The following is a 20423-nucleotide window of genomic DNA, read 5'->3' on the forward strand; positions in this document are numbered from 1 at the left end:
AACTAAAAAAGGTAAACATAAAGAAAATACACAAAAATGATTTTAAAAAGATCAAAACAAAATAAAGAATAAGAAAAAAAAAAACGAAAAAGTTAATGTAGAAAAATAAAAAGATATATTAAATATTTTTAAAAGAAAAATATTAAATAATAAAAAACAACCACCACCACAACAGAACAAAATGAAACAAACAAAAATAATAGTAATAATAAAATTTTCCTGGGGCCTCTGCCCTCAGTGTCCCTGCCCCCACAGTGAACCACAGCCAACCCCCACCTCCCAGGAGACACTCCAATACCTCTAGGTGGGCCCTTGGACCAGCAGTGGGTACTGTGGGTGAAACTCAGCCTCTGACCTAGCCCAACTCCCACGTGTACAAGCTCCCAAAGTCCACAGCTGCTAAAATTAGATGAATCTCAGTTGTGGAAGCGTTTGTTGTCCATTCAGATATTCTTCAGATGCAGGATTTACCAAGCTGATAGTGGGTATTTAAGCTGTGGCTTCCCCTGTGGCTGAGATGGTAAAGAATCTGCCTGTAATGGAGGAGACCCAGGTTTGATCCCCGGGCTGGGAAGATTCCCCTGGAGAACGGAATGGCAACTGACTCTAGTATTCTTGCCTGGAATATTCCATGGATGGAAGAGACTGGTGGGCTACAGTCCATGGGGTCTCAAAGAGTCAGACACGACTGAGTGACGAAGCTCCTGCAAGCCTGCCATCCGTGGGTTGTGGGTCTGCAAGGAAAGACTGTTGTTCCTCTGCCTTAGTCACACAGCCCTTGGGCCTCAACTTTGATTTCAGGTCCAGCTCTGTGTGTGGACCCCCCGGGTGTCTGTGCCCTGCCTCAGTGAGAAAGAGTGAAAGCAGCAGCTGATGGGGGCACACTTACTCGCTCAGGCTAGGAGGAATAAGGCAGCCACAGCTGCTGTCTGCGTGAAGGGCCGTGGTCTGCGTGAAGCGCCCTCGGTGGCAGCGACGGACCGGAAGTTGCAACAGACTGGGGCGCACTGTTTCCGGTGGGAGTCCCTCCCACGATCCTGCAGGCTGTGTGACCTGAGGAGGCCTTGCCCTGGGGTGTGGGTGAGCTTCCTCAGACTGGGGCCTCTCCCGGTGTCTGCGAAGGCAGGGGGCTGCAGGAAGGGAAGGCATTGCAGTGGTGAGCCTGGCCCTTCGACAGTGGCGCCTTGCTTCTCCGGCGTCCTGGGCTTCTTCAGCAAACTTTCCCGGTTGGGGAGCTCCTTCCTGCCGTCCCGTCGGTTTCCTCTTCACAGCCGACAGCAGTCCTCTCTCCCGGGGTCTGCTCTCCAAACCCCAGTCTCAGGGCTCAGCCCCTCTCTGCGCCAAGACACACAACTCAGCGTGGGGCGTGCAGGACCGCAGCGCCCACCCCGAGTGCAGTTCCTCCTTTGCCCTGCCCGCCGCAGACCAGCTGCCAGGTTCCCCTCCGACCCCCTGGAGCTCCTTTTCTGCTCCAGCTGGTTTCCCTGCAGAGGGGCTTTTCCAAGTGTAGGGATTTCTTTTCACCTTCAGCTGCCTGTCGAGGTTGATGTCCCCTTCCAATTTTCTTTTCTTTTCTTCCTTTCTTCTGTCTAACCCGGTTGTGTGGGGACTTTTCTTGTGCCTTTAGGCGTCTCAGGTCTTCTGCTAGTGTTCAGCTGGTGATCTGTGAGAACTCTTCTACAGATGTACTCTTGATGTACTTGTGAGGAGAAGCAAATTCTGTTTCCTCCTATTTTACCCTATTTTATCTTTAGATTAGAGTTACCAAGCAATGTATGACATTAAAGATATCAGCTCATTTGCTTTATCCTCTTTATTAAATAACATCCTTGAAGCAAAGGCTTAGTCTTAGCCAAGGCTTCTTTACTTATTGTGTTGAGGGATTAGGTCTTTAATTTTATAATTAACAATCCATCACACATTGATGATTTCAGAAAATACAGAATCATGCAATTAGATGTCACAGCATTATCAAAAATGCTATAAAAGTTTCTAAATGCTTACTCCTCTTTTGTACCTTAATTAGCCATACACTGGTCAAAAACAGTTCATGGATTGGCATTGTTTTGCTGAGAAGATAGTGAGAAACACTAGACTAGTCTACCTTTTTATCTTGCTTTGCACCTGGCAAGATGACTTTAACAGAATTTTACACTGCATAAATTTCATCCAAGTATAACTGATTTGATATTCAGAACTAAGGATAAAAATCTTGGAAATGAAGTCTTGATTAGAATGAAATGATATTGTAACAAATATGCACTTCTTGTTTTTAACGTTTGCTTTGAAAGCTTAAATGTGAAGCAATTAACACTGCTCAACAATATGTGAACAGTTGTGAACAATTGTTAACAATATTGTGAACTGCAGAATACTTTCAGCATACTAGATATTTAAATCTAAATAATCTGTCATCATCCTTCACTTGTCATTGTCAAAAATAAATGTCTAAACATTTTACAAAATTCTCTAGCAATGGTAATTTGGGGTGATCTTTACAATATGGAAGGAAAGCTCAATATTTAGTCACAAAAATAGTAAACTATTCTTGTGTAGTGCCTGGTTTAGAACAGCAGCTGACATTGTTATCACATAATATTTTGCACACACTCTTACAGTGCCCTTCAAATAATGAATTGATGCACTTATTGGAGTTGAATGGCTGTTCATTACACAAAGGGCAGAGATGCTATAAAATCCCTTCTCACCAGCTTCAAACTGAAACCTGATGACTAAAGAAAATTAGGATTAGGATGCTCCAACTTATCGGGCAGACCCTTAATCTGTCACCTGGTGGGCCTACACAGAAAGTTGGAGAATTTAGACTGCCATGGGCCTACTGAGATTAATGTGGATAATCAAGGGCCTGTGGTCAAGGAACACAGTTTTAAAATAACTTCTCTAGAGACCCTCACTTTTAAAAAAAGGTTTTCAAAATTGTTAGTATCCAGTTGGGCTATAACATATACTTCATTGAAATACCTCCTGCATGCTATGATAATGTAGCCAATTTCTGAGAAAAATGTCTCATCAATATTTCATCTTCTATATGCTTTTTATTAAAGCTAAAGAGAGGTTATTGTCAAGGGTTGCTCACCACTGAGTCAAACTATAGGCACTATTATATCATTTTGAAGTTGAACATGGTCTGCAGGTTGTAAACACTGAGTTTTAAATGTGACCTAGTAAAAACTACACAAAAGAAATAATAAGGTTTTTAAAAACATAAAACATTTGGGAGTTGACTTTTCACTTTAAAATTACACCTTAGTTAGCATGCCAAAATATAGCTGCTCAGTGCATTTCTTTTTTTTTTTTTCTAATAAGCTTTAGAGTACAAGAAATGCCAGGCTTTTGCTAATATTACAGTTCAGTTCAGTCTCTCAGTCATGTCCGAAAATTTGCGACCACATGGACTGCAGCACACAAGTCCTCTCTGTCCATCAGAAACTCCCGGAGTTTGCTCAAACTCATGTCCGTTGAGTCGGTGACGCCATCCAACCATCTCATCCTCTGTCATCTCCTTCTCTTCCTGCCTTCAATCTTTTCCAGCATCAGAGTCTTTTCAGATGAGTCAGTTCTTCACATCAGGTGGTCAAACTATTGGAGTTTCAGCTTTAGCATCAGTCTTTCCAATGAATGTTCAGCACTGATTTCCTTTAGGATGGACTGGTTGGATTTCCTTGCAGTCCAAGGGACTCGCAAGTGTCTTCTCCAACACCACAGTTCAAAAGCATCAATTCTTCTGTTCTCAGCTTTCTTCACAGTCCAACTCTCACATCCATACATGACTACTGGAAAAACCATGGCTTTAATGAGACGGACCTTTGTTAGCAAAGTAATATCTCTGCTTTTTAATATGCTGTCTAGGTTAGTCATCACTTTTCTTCCAAGGAGCAAGCGTCTTTTACTTTCGTGGCTTCAGTCACCATCTGCAGTGACTTTGGAGCCCCCCAAAATAAAGTCAGCCACTTTTCCCCATCTATTTGTGATGAAGTGATGGGACCCAATACCATGATCTTCATTTTCTGAATGTTGAGCTTTAAGCCAACTTTTTCACTCTCCTCTTTCACTTTCATCAAGAGGCTCTTTAGTTATTCTTCACTTTCTGCCATAAAGGTGGTGTCATTTGCATATCTGAGGTTATTCATATTTCTCCTGGTGATCTTGATTCCAGCTTGTGCTTCATCCAGTCCAGTTCTTCTCATGATGTACTCTGCATATAAGTGAAATAAGCAGAGTGATAATATACAGCCTTGACGTACTTCTTTTTCTATTTGGAACCAGTCTGTTGTTCCATGTCCAGTTCTAACCATTGCTTCTGGACCTGCATACAGATTTCTCAGGAGGTAAGTCAGGTGGTCTGGTATTCCCATCTCTTTCAGAATTATCCACAGTTTATTGTGATCCACACAGTCAAAGGCTTTGGCATAATCAACAAAGCAGAAATAGATGTTTATCTGGAACTCTCTGGCTTTTTCCATGATCCAGCGGATGTTGGCAATTTGATCTCTGGTTCCTCTGCCTTTGCTAAATCCACCTTGAACATCTGGAATTTCATGGTTCACGTATTGCTGAAGCCTGGCTTGGAGAATTTTGAGCATTGCTTTGCTAGTGTGTGAGATAAGTGCAATTTTGCAGTAGTTTCAGAAAAGGCAATGGCACCCCACTCCAGTACTCTTGCCTGGAAAATCCCATGGATGGAGGAGCCTGGTAGGCTGCAGTACATGGGGTCTCTAGGAGTCAGACACGACTGAGCGACTTCACTTTCACTTCTCACTTTCATGCATTGGAGAAGGAAATGGCAACCCACTCCACTGTTCTTGCCTGGAGAATCTCAGGGACAGGGGAGCCTGGTGGGCTGCCGTCTCTGGGGTCGCACATAGTTGGACACGACTGAAGCAACTTAGCAGCAGCAGCAGTGCAGTAGTTTGAGCATTTTTTGGCATTGCCTTTCTTTGGGATTGGAATGAAACTGACCTTTTCCAGTCCTGTGGCCACTGCTGAGTTTTCCAAATTTGCTGGCATATTGAGTGCAGCACTTTCACAGCATCATCTCTTAGGATTTGAAATAGCTCAACTGGAATTCCATCACCTACACTAGCTTTGTTTGTAGTGATGCTTCCTAAGGCCCACTTGACTTTGCATTCTAGGATGTCTGGCTCTAGGTGACTGATCACACCATCATGGTTATCCAGGTCATGATGATCTTTTTTGTAGAGTTCTTCTGTGTATTCTTGCCACCTCTTCTTAATATCTTTTGCTTCTATTAGGTCCATACCATTTCTGTCCTTTATTTTGCCCATTTTTGCATGAAAATTTCCTTTGGTATCTCTAATTTTCTTGAAGATATCGCTAGTCTTTCCCATTCTATTGTTTTCTTCTATTTCTTTGCATTGATCATTGATGAAGGCTTTCTTATCTCTTATGCTAATATTTGGCCACTATTGATTACGCTGTGATAACTGCAGGAAATCTTTTGAATCAAAAAGTATTCTGTGTTTTGAAAATGTCATTAAAAATGTTTAAAATGTCACAACTTTGAATTGAAGAAATAAAGATCAGTCATTCTTGGCTGGATGAACAGGATTTAATTGAAAAGTGAGGCTTTTGCCAGTGCTTTTATAGTGCAAATCTGGGATTTGTAATGTCTCTGAAAGCAGTAAATAACTTTTTATGTATTTTTCTGAATAATTAAGGGTATTATTTAGGCCTTCATGATGAATCAAATGAATATGAAACTCAGAAGAGAGCATGAAGTGTTAGTATGCATGAAACTGGCAGCTCTTTAACCAAAAGCCTAGGCTGGATTCCATTCCAATGGCTACCGATATGCTGTATGTCTTAATGGACATTGCATCATCTTTCCTTCTGTTTTCTTGTATTGAAAAAATTATAGTATCTTTAGTATCTATTTTATCTACATGAGAATTAGTAACGATTCAATGAGCAACAAAATATAAAAGCTAATCAATACCTTGAGCCCTCTATGGAGAGTATTTACTGCTAGGGAATTATTTAGATAATCAAGTATGATTCAGCTAGAAAGCCAGCTTTAGGTATATTTTATGGAGCTAAAAAAAAAAAAAGCAAGAATTTGTTCTCTTCAAATAAGCTTAACTAATTTTCTTTCCTTTGAGCTGGGTTGATTTCAGATGAATGAGAGCGCAGCACTTTCTTTTGCATACTTACTTCTAGTGAGTGATTGTGTTCAGGACAGATTCCATAAGCACATAAGACTAAGATTTTATTTCAAACTGGATGAATAGCACTCTCTTCATGCAGTATTTCTACATATGACATCTAAACTATCTGAGCCACCATTTCTGTTTTATTCATAAATACATTCAGTAAACATATCTATCTTCAATCAGATTATATGCTTACCCTTTCCAGTGTGGCTTCACATTTTAAAAACGAATTCCTCAAAAACAGTATTAGTGGCAATATGGAAACAGTGGTAGTTGTGTTAGTTAACATACCTGTCAAAGCCTTAATTGTTTTGATTTGATTCCATAGTATCACTCAAGATTAGTTCTTCTCACTGTGGAATTTTATGTATGCCAAGTTTAGCAATTTATTTTCTTATATATAGGTATTTGATGTCTATAAATTTGCTTGGATAAGTTAGAATTGTGTGATAAGGACATGATTTTAAATCCTCCACAGATTTTGTAGTCTCATTAGGTTTGCCTTTTAAAAATAATTAAATGGTGAAAATCATAATGGCTGAGAGTTCAGATGGTACAGTTAGATTGGTCAATATTATTTTTACAGTTTTAACAACATTTATGTTAAACAGTCATGGAGCCTGTATGATACCAGATTTGTTGCTGGGTTTAATGGACTTAATGACTGAACAGGTGCTTTTTTTCCTTACATGTATTTATATCAAATGATAAATTAATTTTATATGACAATTATGATCAAAGATCTCATCCAAATTTTGGAGAGAGGCTCCCTATGATATATAATGACAACAATTTCAAAATAAAACTGATATGAATTGTGACATTTGGCTTAATGTGACACTTTATTATATGAACAAATTAGATCGTAGTGAAAGTGCTGATAGCACTCTTTTGAAATATCATCAGCTATAAAGTCCTGCACCACTGCTTTCTTTATAAGCAGAACTTAAATAAATCTATTTAATGATCCTATGTATTTTCTTCCCTCCAAGTAACACTATATTCCTGCCTGCTATAATCTGCAATTACTTCCTTTTCCCCAAGGAGAACATTTCACTGAAGCAGTAAAAGCTGTTTCAGTCACAATCAGCCTCTCTGTTTCCTAAGACATTTTTTAAATTGTAAGGACTGAGGAAGACTCTTTGATGACTGTACTGTTTTTTAGTATTGAAGCATAATGATTGCTTCTTAGAAGTGTGTCCTGAAACCCATGCATTCAAGACACCACTGTCAAAATATATACATACATGATTGATTATCCAATTTATTGGTGATATTGTGTATGCTATCATAGTGCAGTTTAAATGATTTTGACAAGTATAGAAGAGTGTCATTGACAAGTGCAGAAACAAATGATGGGTTTAAGCGTTCAAATGTTTTTACAACATTTTACTGAGTGGCAGGTTGATAAATTAAAATTACAGTTGTAGCATCGGGCCTGAAAGCACAACTGCTTTAGATTACAAAAATAGCACTGTGGAAACTTTGTGTACTCTCCAGAGAAGTAGCCTGGAGGACCTTGGAAAAAATGAAACAAGTGCAGTTGCTAAAAGAATCATTAATTTTGTGGTAGCACAGTGTCTAAAAAAATTTTAAAAATAGATTTTTAGAAGAGGAAAATTGACTTTATCCCCTTATCCTTTTTCCCTGGAGACCTAGAGAAAATTGGATCCACACCATCAAAAGATAGGTTTTGAATTGGCCATTAGTAGTCCCATAATGTCTGATGGGTGTATTTAAAGCTTAGAGGCAGTTTCTTGTTAACTCTTCCTTAGTTTCAATGTTACACCTGGATTTTAGCCTGTCATTCTGTCACCACGATCCCACCAAATTCAGTTGAACTTCCCTAAGACATCACTCAATCACTCACTGATTCTGATACTATTAAAGAAAACTATTTCATCAGGCATTTCTTTTCCATTCTTTTTTTTTTTTCTTTGAGATCTGATTGTTTTTAACAAATGAAAACTGCATACATTTAAGGTATACAACATGATGTTTTGAAATTACGTACACATTATGAAGGACTTCCCATGTGGCCCTAGTGGTAAAGTATAACGTCAGTGAGGAGACATTAGAGATGTGGGTTCGATCCCTGGGTTGGGAAGATCCCTTGGAGGAGGGAATGGCAACCCACTCCAGTATTCTTGCCTGGAGAATCCCATGGACAGAGGAAGTGTGGTGTTGGAAAAGAAACTTGAGAGTCCCTTGGACTGCAAGGAGACCCAACCATTCAATCCTAAAGGAAATCAGTCCTGAATATTCATTGGATGGACTGATGCTGAAGCTGAAACTTCAATACTTTGGCCACCTGATGCAAAGAGCCAACTCATTGGAAAAGACCCTGATGCTGGGAAAGATTAAAGGCTGGAGGTGAAGGGGACTACAGAGGATGAGATGGTTGGATGGCATCACCGACTCAACGGACACGAGTTTGAGTAGGCTCCAGGAGTTGGTGAAGGACAGGGAAGCCTTGCGTGCTGCAGTCCCTGGGGTCACAAAGAGTCAGACACGACTGAGCAACTGAACTGAACTGAACTGAATCCTAACAGGTGAGAATGATGTCATTCTGCTCAAGTTCTGATTCTTTTCAAGTCATGCCTGAGCTACTGCAACAGTGTTCTAAGTGGCTCTGTTACAACCTCACTTTGAAGAACATTCTTCAGTTAAAGGCAAAACAGACAAACAAATACACATAACAATAATTCAAAGTGAAAAGTGAAGGTGAAAGTCTCTCAGTCATGCCCAACTCTTGGCGACCCCATGGAGTAGTCCATGGAATTCTCCAGGTCAGAATACAGGAGTGGTTAGCCTTTCGCTTCTCCAGGGAAACATCCCAACCCAAGGATCGAAGCCAGGTCTCCCACATTGCACGCGGATTTTTTCTTCCAGCTGAGCCACCAGGGAAGCCCACAGTAATTCAATGACTCTACTAAACCCACAGAAGGTAAAGAACGTTCTTTGCATTAGTATAATTTCCCTGCAAACAGCCACTAATTTAACCCGCCCATCTTAATCTCTCCTCTCTTCATGAGCTTTCAGGTTTGCTGGACTGGCGTACCTGATGCGCTTGGTGCAATCAGTTCTCCCTGCTGCCAATTTTTCCTTCCAATTCCTTCTTCCAGGGATGCTATTCTTATTACTTCTCTATTGAATTCTTAGTTCACATGGAGGATAGACTCAAGTTCTACTTTTTGTTTTAAAAATTTTCTGGACAATTTGGCTAATTTCTTTAATGTTTCAATTCCTAGATCAAACATTTTAATCCCTAAGTGATTGACCAACACCAATCATTTTACAGTAGTCTATAAGTCTCTTGTTTACTTTTTGAAGCTCTTTTATAATTATCCCTAAAGTGGTATTGCTTTACTATTTTCATGCTCTTATGGAAGTTTTAAATACTGTACTTGTTATTTTATATAAATGTAAGCACATTCCAAAATTGCGTCCTGTCTTCATGCTGTTTTTTTTCTTGTCTATCTTCCTGAAAGATCTCCAAGGTAAAGTCCTTGTTCACGACTCTTGATTTCACTCTCTTCTGAGCTTCTTCTCCAAGAATTCAATTCCATTACCACTTTTCTAGAATATTCAGGCCTTTGGATTTAATTAGCTGGAATTCTGTCATTCAGAAGAACTCACTTCTTTAGGAAAGATTTATAATATAACTTAGTTGTTGCACAAAGTGTTGATGACAAATGATATCTATTTTCTGTTTACTATGTGTCAGATACTGTTCTAAGCACTTTGCAACATTATCTTACTCACAATAGCCCTAATAGTTAGTTATTACCTCAAGGGGGAAAATGGAGGTTCAGAGGACTTAAATTGCCCAAGGCACATAGCTGGGAAATGACAGAATGGAATTCAAATCAAGGAAATCAATGGCAGAGTTTAGTCTCTGAAAACAGGCAGTTTGGTATAATAATGTAAGTGAAGTGAAATCGCTCAGTCGTGTCCGACTCTTTGTGACCCCATGGACTGTAGCCTACCAGGCTCCTCCGTCCATGGGATTCTCCAGGCAAGAGTACTGGAGTGGGGTGCCATTTCCTAAAGCACCAGCGAACACGAAGTTTCAAACAAAACATGGATAGAAGTAAACTGATGTAAATCTTTGACCTAATAAGCATGTCAAAGTGTAATAATATCTTTATAGCACCAGCAGAAGTACACTGAAGCTCCAAATTCAGTTCCAAGACTGCAGAGAAAAGGGGAAAATATTCCCCAAGGAAAATTATTTGACAAAATGTAGGTGTTTGCAATTATATGAGGAATACTTGTAGCTGCAGGAGCTTTGTTCTTTTGACAGTGTAAGCTCCTTCTCAGCTGGACTTAGTAGAACAGGGCAGGGACTTGCCAGGGTTGTGGGAACTCCAGGCTTGGCTGGGGCACGATCAACTCTCTCTTAAAGCCAGTGCTTTAACAGATAAATACAATAATTTTGATAATTTTATCCTTGATGTGTTTTTGAATCTCTCTCAGCCAAGCCTGAGAGACAACGCATCCTGAGCTATATTAATAAAAATATTTAAATTCTTCTGAGTTACTTAAATTATTCTAAAACAGTGAAAAAAGTCTGAAAAAAATTTTACCCATGCAGTAAATAACCATCCTTCTAATAAAACTGCTGCTGCTGCTAAGTCACTTCAGTCATGTCCGACTCCGTGTGACCCCATAGATGGAAGCCCACCAGGCTCCCCAGTCCCTGAGACTCTCCAGGCAAGATCACCGGAGTGGGTTGCCATTTCTCTCTCCAATGCATGAAAGTGAAAAGTGAAAGTGAAGTCGCTCAGTCATATCCGACTCTTAGCGACCCCATGGACTGCAGCCCACCAGGCCCCTCTGTCCATGGGATTCTCCAGGCAAGAGTACTGGAGTGGGGTGCCATCACCTTCTCAGCCTAATAAAGCTACTTATAGGAAAATTCATCAACCAAAAAATTGGTATGATTCAAAATTTCGATTCCAAAATACAATTCATTCATATGAAAAGTTTTCTTTGAAGAAGGTTAACTTCATGCTAAAGAGATAAGAAGAAACAGTTCACAGGGAAATTTTCACTTAGTGCCTCGAGTGTACTTTTAAGTGGCTCAGTGTCTGCAAACTGTCGACACAGCCACTTGCTCTTGAAGGGAATTCATGCATTGTCTCGACATGTCCTTTTACTCTATGAATCTCAAATGTCAAGTGAACAGGAGTTTCCTTTCCTCTCATCTCTTTCTTCATTAAAAAGCTGTAAAACTTTTCTAAGGCAAGACGTTTTAAACTAAGATTTATATCTTAGACTCTTAATTGGGACCATCACCGGGTTCTTACTCACTTTGCTGAATGCAAACTTGATGTCTGTTCTCTCCCAGTTGATTTCTAAAATCAGAATCTAACCGATGCCATATACAAGAAAACATTTGCCAGAAGAGTTTTCTAAATCACTCTAAAATGTAATGTTTTGAGGATGAACAGAGTATCAGCCATCTAGCACTTTTTAGTACTCAAGCTACGCTTTGTTCTAAAAAGAGTTGATTTTTCTTTTTTACTATTGAGAGGTGAGTGAGATAGGAAAATACTTGAATTTTTGAATCTATTATTTAAATTTATCATATTTATAATAAAATGTATTCTATGTGATATATTTCAATCAGTTTACATATGTAATGCATGTCACATATAAACTACATTAAATGTATCTATGATTTTAAATATAAAGCATTTTATTTTCATATAACAAAATATTCATTAAATACCCCAACCTTAGGTCTAGGACAACAATGGAATGAGCTTTATGCCCCTGAGCACAGGTGCTGTGCTCCCCGTGAACCGTGGTGACCTCCAAGGCACATCTTCTGGTGTCTTTACATCTACCCTGGTCTCTGGTGGACAATTCTAGATCAATGTGTCCACCTCCGCCATACACATCCAAGACAGGAAGAGACCCATGGGTGGCTGCATTTCAAAGATTTTCTGAAGAGATTCCACCGACCTTAACCTGTGAGCTTTGTACAGACAGGACGAGGGAGGCTGCATACAATGTGGATGGTGGTCCCAGGCCTGGCTGGTGCCAGAGCTGCCTGGACAGCTTTGGAAATACTGAATCTTTGACCTCCCTGAGTTGACAGACTCAGACTCTGGGGTGAACCTTCACGTCTCACTCTAGACTCAAGGTTATTTTTAATTTTCCGTAATGACATTATTTTACTAATATTTCACTGGTGCATATGAAAGAAAGTTCCTCTCATATCACCATACAGCTGAAGGTCTAACATCTGAAATTTCATTGAACTTCCTTTCATCATTCCCTAACCTTCTTCCATAAGCAAATATTTCCTTGTGTTATAACTTTCTGTGACAAATTTTTCCACTGGAATCTTTGGCTTGAATTTATGTTTGTAATATTTAAAATTTTATTCATAATTACCATAGCACATTTATCAAAGGAGGAATTTTGCTCCCTAATTTACATTAAGAGATGCACATTAAAGTTTTATCAATATTTTTTCCATTAAATATTTAAATAGTAATTATTAATGTTCATCATTGAAATAGGAAACATAATATCTGTACTCATGTTTATTCCATTTACAGTTTTTATGTCAGAAAAACAACAAGGCTGTTAGCTTAACTTATATGCAGAGCACATCATGTGAAATGCCAGGCTGGATGAGTTACAAGGTAGAATCAAGTTTGCAGGGAGAAATATCTACCTCAGATATGCAGATGATACCACTCTAATGACAGAAAGCAAAAAGGAACTAAAGAGTCTCTTGATGAGGGTAAAGAGGAGAGTGAAAAACCTGGCTTAAAACTCACTATTAAAAAGGCAAAGATCATAGCATCGTGTCCCATTACTTCCTGGCAAATAGAAGAGGAAAATGCGGAAGCAGTGATGGACTTCCTTGGGCTCTAAACTCACTGAAGAGGGTGACTGCTGCCATGACATTAGAAGATGATTGCTTCTTGGAAAAAAAGTTATGAGAAACCTGGAGAGTATAATATTAAGAAGTAAAGACATTGCTTTGGCGAGAAATATAGTCAAAGCTATGGTCTTTCCACTAGTCATGTACAGATACGAGGGTTGGACCATAAAGAATGCAGAGCATCGAAGAATTGATGCTTTCGAATTGTGGTGCTGGAGAAGACTCTTGAGAGTCCCTTGGACAGCAAGGAGATCAAACCAGTTCATCCTAAAGGAAATCAGTCCTGAATACTCATTGGAAGGACTGAGGCTGAAGCTGAAGCTCCAATACTTTGGCCACCTGATGGGAAGAATCAACTCCCTGGAAAAGACCCTGATGCTGGGAAAGACTGAGGGCAGAGGAAGAAGAGGGCAACAAGGGATGAGATGGCTGGATGGCATTCAGTGATTCAATGGACATCAGTCACTCAGTCGTGTCCGACTCTTTGTGACCCCATGGACTGCAGCACACCAGGCCTCCCTGTCCATCACCAACTCCCCAAACTTGTGCAAACTCATGTCCATCAAGTCAGTGATGCCATCCAACCATCTCATCCTCTGCCATCTCCTTCTCCTTCTGCCTTCAATCTTTCCCAGCATCTGGGTCTTTTCCAGTGAGTCAGTTCTTCAAATCAGGTGGCCAAAGTATTGGAGTTTCATGAACTAGGGCAAACTCCAGGAGATGGTAAGGGACTCCAGGGAGGCCTGGAGTACTGCAGTCCATGGGGTTGCAAAGATTCAGACAGGACTTCGCGTCTGGACAACAGCAACATAAAAAGTTCTTTTGGTTTCTACATGTAAGTCAAGGGATAATCTGTAGAAGTAGAGGTTTATTCTCTGAGCTATTTCAGAGCTCTCTCATTGACAGCTGTGAACAGTGCTAAGAACAATGCTAAATCCTCGATCTAAATTTTCTGTTTTGATCTCCATTTCACAAATTAGGAATCTGAGGCTTGGGAGTTTAAGTAACTGCAGAAACCAATAAAATAGTTTATAAATGTCACAGCCTATGAAGGCAAAAGCAAATCCTATATGTACTTCTGTACATATATACATAAAAGTGCTTTCAGACTCTGTCAGGCAATGGACTGAAACATGAGCTATTTAGTACTGATTTATTCATTAATGTAAGTTTTACGGACTATAGAATTAAAATTAATGTGAGTAAGGTGTGCAGGGCTCCAAAAAAACTCAATCGCATATACTCACATGTCAACTGATACCACAGACAGTACATCAGATTATTCATTCCCTTTGGCAAGTGACTGGATTAATTCAGTCACAAATTTGAATCATGGTTCTTATAGTAGATTGCCTGTTGCCTAGTAGGCTCGTAAGTATCCATTATGCTCATTATCACCTCTTACCGAACAGGGTAAGGAGTGAGATTCATGTATATTTTTGAACGGTCTTATTTAAAATCATTTTATTGGAGGGGAATGGAGACATTTCGCTATACATCAAAATAACCAGTCAGAAGGACTATTTGGGCTGCTTGTTTCACCCCACTTTATTTTAAGACATATCTAAGGAAAGCAATATATTCTTGCTGCCACACCGGTTTTCCCATTTTGAGTAGTATTTGCAGAGTGATAGATCATTCTTTTCGGGAAACTTTTTCTCAGTCCTCTCATACCGAGTTCTAAACTTCTGAGACGTTTAAAACAAAGATTACTCAGGGTCTGCCCTTGTAAAATAGAAGTTTGCAATAAATGGGTTTTTGTCTCAAAGTACTCGGGAGAACAGGAAATGCAGCCGATCAACTGTGCCAAGTGAGGCATGAAGAAAAGCGGTTTCAGCCTCCGGACTTGAGGGCGGGACGCACATGAATTCAAAATAAAAAAGATCACTTCAGGCTTAAAGGTTTTTAACAATGGGAGCTGATGATGAATGAAGGAAGAAGCATGCTCTAACAATTTGGGGGGCCAGTTCAACTTGACCTTTCATTTTTCATGAAGTCCTCCAGTAAGGGCCTCTACTCCGTTTTCCCCTCCCAGAAGCCCCAGCAATTACTGTGATTCTTCTGATTCAAATGGCCTCCTGAAACACTTTTAGGAGGACTAGAAGGACAGAGGGAACCATGTTGTTCAATAAGTCAGAGAAATATTCAACGGCTGAGAACAAAGTAATAAAAGAAAACCAATGCCATCACTGAAAAATGTGATGCCATCCCTCGTTTCTGGCCTTGGCTGCTGACGTGGGATTCTTCCCCCCACCCCCACCATCAAATAACAGCATGATTTCTTCTGAACTAGACGTCACATCTTCCAATGCTTTCTGATACTTTATAACATCCACCCCAATGCTGCAAAAGTCCTTTAGTAAGACATTTTGGTATGTTAGTGAAAGATTACGTGGTAGATCAGTGACAACATCTTTGCAGAGTCTCAATGAGCTAAATGCCTAAAAATAGTACATGTGTATTCTTGTCAACGGTATATTATTATTGGAACACATTCTGTGACTCAGAATGACACTATCAGAGAGGGGAAGTGTTAGTCTTACTTAATCTGCTCCAGGGTTCCTCAGCTTTGTGTTCAAAGAAGCAGTCAGTGTAAGCAGTGGTGAAATAAAAGTGAAATGAGAGACAGGGGAAAAGATAAAGATTTTGGAGACAGATGTAGAGGAAAAGGGGAAGAAACACTGACTGGGGTAGATGAAAAGCAACAGTACAAAAATGAGCAGAGTGATTAGGGAGAGTGAAGCTGTGGTTCAGAGGGATTTTTAAAACCATCAAACCATACCTTCATCTGATGAGATAATCACTGTGAATGTTTTTTTAGCTCTTATAGAGGATATAGGACCTCATATACACTGGTTAGTTAAATTTCTGAGATCACAAAACAGTGATCTCAAGGAGCATTTTAGTTGTCTTTTAAAGGTAAATGCCACATTGCTGAGGAAATGATGCATCAGTGACAGGTTATGACCTTGAATATGGGGTTTGATGACTGAAACCATTATCTCAGAAGACCCTGTTAATTTGAATTAAAGATGTTAGAGAACTGAGATTTTGAAAATTTAGACATATACTCACCCAACCGACAGGAAAGGCTCCTTTGACTCAAGTCTATGAAGAAAAAGATGAAAAACTTATTTTAATATGACAATTTTCTATTTTACACGAATGATAGAATTTTGAAAATTTTTCTTTTACTTGAATGACAGAATTATTATACTTGTTTGGAGGAAAATGCACAATTTCGTTCCATTAAAACACCATAAATAATATATTAAGACCTAATCTAGACTAATTCAAATTCTGGCTGGATTAATGCAGAAGCTAAATAAGATGAGAGAGACATGGAATTTGAAATTTGAAATGTAGCATTTGAAATTTGGAATTTGAAATGTAGCATTTAAATAATACATTAAGATAATATTGTTAGTCTAATTCTGATTTGTACTTTCTATATTTATTTATTTTCTTTTTTAATAGTAATTTGTGGAAGTTTTAATACATCTGTTGATGGTTGTTGTAGTAGTGAAGCAATTTGTAATGAATTTGGTTAAATATAGAGTGAATAATTTGTTCCCAGTGAATATTTCATAATGAAGAGAGAAGCAGCATACTGTTCCTGGCCGTTTATTAGAAGCAACCCCACTTAGGGTTGGAGGAGAGAAATTAGGCCTAGAGGCCTCCTCTGTGTTTCTTAAGAGCTAGTTGTTTTTTGTGTTTCCTAACACGTTGAAGGAGATTTATAATCCCGAAGCTTCTGGCTACTTGTGGCATCTTGTGCAAGCTGATTAAAAACCTTCTGGGGCTTGCTTTTTCCGCTATAGTACAGGCTGGTATTTGCTCCTAGTTAATTTTCTGATTTCATAAATTAACTATTTGTGAAAGGTAAATGAATCAGGAAAGGACCCACTTCTAAATATTTCCTAATAAAAGCTATGGAGACCAGCTACTAGGTGCACACTGACCACTTCATTTTCATGTAAGTTTTTCAACTTATAATTATGGGTTGCTGCTGCTGCTAAGTCGCTTCAGTCATATCCGACTCTGTGCGACCCCAGAGACGGCAGCCCAACAGGCTCCCCCATCCCTGGGATTCTCCAGGCAAGAACAGTGGAGTGGGTTGCCATTTCCTTCTCCAAATTATGGGTTAAATATAGGCAAATATTGAGGACATTTTAATCTAATCCCCAGTGTTTAAAATTTTTAAGAAACTTTCATCTTTTAAACTATTTTATTCATATATAAATAGTTATAGGAAAATGGCAAGACATTTAATTCTGCACTAAAAATTTACTGATCACCAGATGATTGTATTTTGACACGGACATCTAAAGGGTCTGTTTTAGAATTAAGCCAAATATCTTCACTTTTCTACAAGTCTAAACAATGAAGACAATAATATCATTTGGTCTCTATTTCATTCTGAATATATAAAAATGGCTTATTAGAAATATGCCTTGTCTGCTTACTGGATGAGCTGATATGGCTCTCTGCCTAAAGCCCTGCTGCTTTGGTGAACAATATTACAGCAGGAAGGGACTCTTTTAGGGAGCAGGCACCCTAGAGGCCCTTTGAGCAGCAACACTTAGGAAAGAAACGGAGAAAATCAATTGCTGGTGTTGAGTTGGAGACGTATATTTATGAAACTTTTTCCCTTACTGAATTCCAATATTATTAAGACTTCCATGTAAGTTATTGGTCATATTATATGCTTGTTTTCCCCATATATTTATGATATGGATAGGCAAACAGATCTAAGAGAAAAGTATTGAGGATAAACAATGAAATATGTTTGTTTGTTTTATAAGACATGGCCAGTGACAAATGATCAAAAGAAATTACTTCAAAGAAATAAGGAGGATTCTATATTATGTGATTCAGGAGACTGTTTACTTATTTGGGCCATCAAATCATCATGATATCACTGCTCCCTTATTTTTCCATCTAATAATACTTGAGAAATAGCCAATGTGGGTATTAATAGAATCCCTCCTCCCCGTGTTTGCCAATGATTCAACCTAACATCAATCAGACTTCACTTTAAGCGTGTTATTTGCTGTGTAAGGTGCTTGACCTTACAGAAAAACATCTACTTCTGCTTTATTGACTATGCCAAAGCCTTTGACTGTGTGGGTCACAATAAATGGGGAAAATTCTGAAAGAGATGGGAATACCAGACCATCTGACCTGCCTCTTGAGAAATCTGTATGCAGGTCAGGAAGCAACAGTTAGAACTGGACATGGAACAACAGACTGGTTCAAAATTGGGAAAGAAGTATGTCAAGGCTGTATATTGTCACCCTGCTTATTTAACTTATATGCAGAGTGCATCATGAGAAATGCTGGGATGGATGAAGCACAAGCTGGAATCAAGATTGCTGGGTGGGAGAAATATGAATAACCTCAGATAATGCAGACGATACCACCCTTATGGCAGAAAGTGAGGAGGAACTAAAGAGCTTCTTGATGAAGTGAAAGAGGAGAGTGAAAAAGTTGTCTTAAAACTCAACATTCAGAAAACGAAGATCATGGCATTGGGTCCCATCACTTCATGGCAAATAGATGAGGAAACAGTGGAAACAGTGTCAGACTTTATTTTTGGGGGCTCCAAAATCACTGCAGATGGTGACTGAAGCCATGAAATTAAAAGATGCATTACTGCCTGCAATGTGGAAGACCTGGGTTCATTCCCTGGGTCAGGGAGATCCCCTGGAGAAGGAAATGGCAACCCACTCCAGTACTCATGCCAGGAAAATTCCATGGATGGAGAAGCCTGTTGGGCTACAGTCCGTGGGGGTAGCAAAGAGTCAGACATGACTGACCGACTCCACTTCACTTCACTACTCCTTGGAGAGTTATGTCCTACCTAGATAGCATATTAAAAAGCACAGACATTACTTTGCCAACAAAGGTCTGTCTAGTCAAGGCTATGGTTTTTCCAGTGGTCATGTATGGATATGAGAGTTGGACTATAAAGAAACTGAGCACCGAAGAACTGATGCTTTTGAACTGTGGTGTTGGGGAAGACTCTTGAGAGTCTCTTGGACTGCAAGGAGATCCAACCAGTCCATCCTAAAGGAGATCAGTCCTGGGTGTTCACTGGAAGGACTGATGCTAAAGCTGAAACTTCAGTACTTTGGCCACCTGATGCGAAGAGCTGACTCATTGGAAAAGACTCTGATACTGGGAATGATTAAGGGCAGGAGGAGAAGGAGACGACAGAGGATGAGAAGGTTGGATGGCATCGCTGACTTGATGGACATGGGTTTAGGTGGACTCTGGGAGTTGGTGATGAACAGGGAGGCCTGGTGTGCTGCAGAAGTAGAGTCAGACACGACTGAGTGACTGAACTGAACTGAAGGTGCTCGGCTCCAGTCTCCTCTCTCTCCATTTCCCATGGCCTCAGCCCACCCCGTGCCCCTCAGTGCCGTGTACTTCTTAGCACTGAGCAATGCATTGAAAGAATGTGGAAACGCTGACCGTCCGACTGCTCTTTCCCTCTCCATGTCTCAGTTAGCAATGTTCAGCGAATTTTCCTTTTATGTTCCTCTTATGTCTCTCATCACCCAGTTCCCAGGCTCGTTCTCCTCCCCTATCCCAGCCTGGCTGGTCTCTCCACATGGAAATTCTTTGTTCAGAGCCACTCCAGCTTGGTGCACGTGACTCACACTAAGCTTTCTTCCATGCCACTGCCCACCCCACTTGTTTAGGGGCTGCACTGGGCCATTTCCCTTACAGGCGCCCTGTGCGTGTTAGTCACTCAGTCGTGTCCAACTCTCTTGCGACCCCATGGACTGTAACCCGCCAAGCTCCTCTGTCCATGGGGTTCTCCAGGCAGGAATCCTGGAGTGGGTTGCCATTAATAGAAGCAAGACCAACCAGTTGCCTTTCCCTGTGTGATTACTAAAATGCCGAATTCAGAATGCATTTAATTATTGATTGATTTTCCTTTTTTTTTTTTTTCTGAAGGTTTCGTATAAGTAGCTGGTGGATTGGAGCATATAAGGTACATATGTTGCCCCCTGACCCCAGTGGTAAACATGGTTAGTCTTACTAGTTATTTACCTTTTTCCACTTTCACCACATCACTCACCACTTCAACTATCTCCTTCCAAGTTCTCAACCGAAGATCTCAGAAGAGAATCCAAAGTTTTCAAAGTGACGCTGCACAGCATTCTGACTCATGTGCTATAGACCAAGGGTGTGCAAATCCTGCTCACCACCTGGCTTTACACAGCCCACAAGCTAAGGTGTGTGTGTGTTTTTTTTTTTTTTAAGTTTAATGGTTGGAAATAGCAAAAGAAGAAGAAGATTTTGTGAACTTTTGA

At 39.9% G+C, this 20423-nt stretch overlaps 1 protein-coding gene across 1 annotated transcript in view; it reads right to left on the bottom strand.

The window, feature by feature from the left end:
* Nucleotides 1–20423, bottom strand: part of RALYL (RALY RNA binding protein like) — an 820318-nt gene that overhangs the window by 111795 nt on the left and 688100 nt on the right. Inside the window, exon 4 of the mRNA XM_040261147.1 lies at nucleotides 16174–16206. Within this exon, the coding sequence (XP_040117081.1) occupies nucleotides 16174–16206 (33 nt within the window). The remainder of the gene's footprint in view (nucleotides 1–16173; nucleotides 16207–20423) is intronic.

Source organism: Oryx dammah, unplaced genomic scaffold (assembly GCF_014754425.2).
Source record: "Oryx dammah isolate SB20612 unplaced genomic scaffold, SCBI_Odam_1.1 HiC_scaffold_19, whole genome shotgun sequence".
NCBI lineage: Eukaryota > Metazoa > Chordata > Mammalia > Artiodactyla > Bovidae > Oryx > Oryx dammah.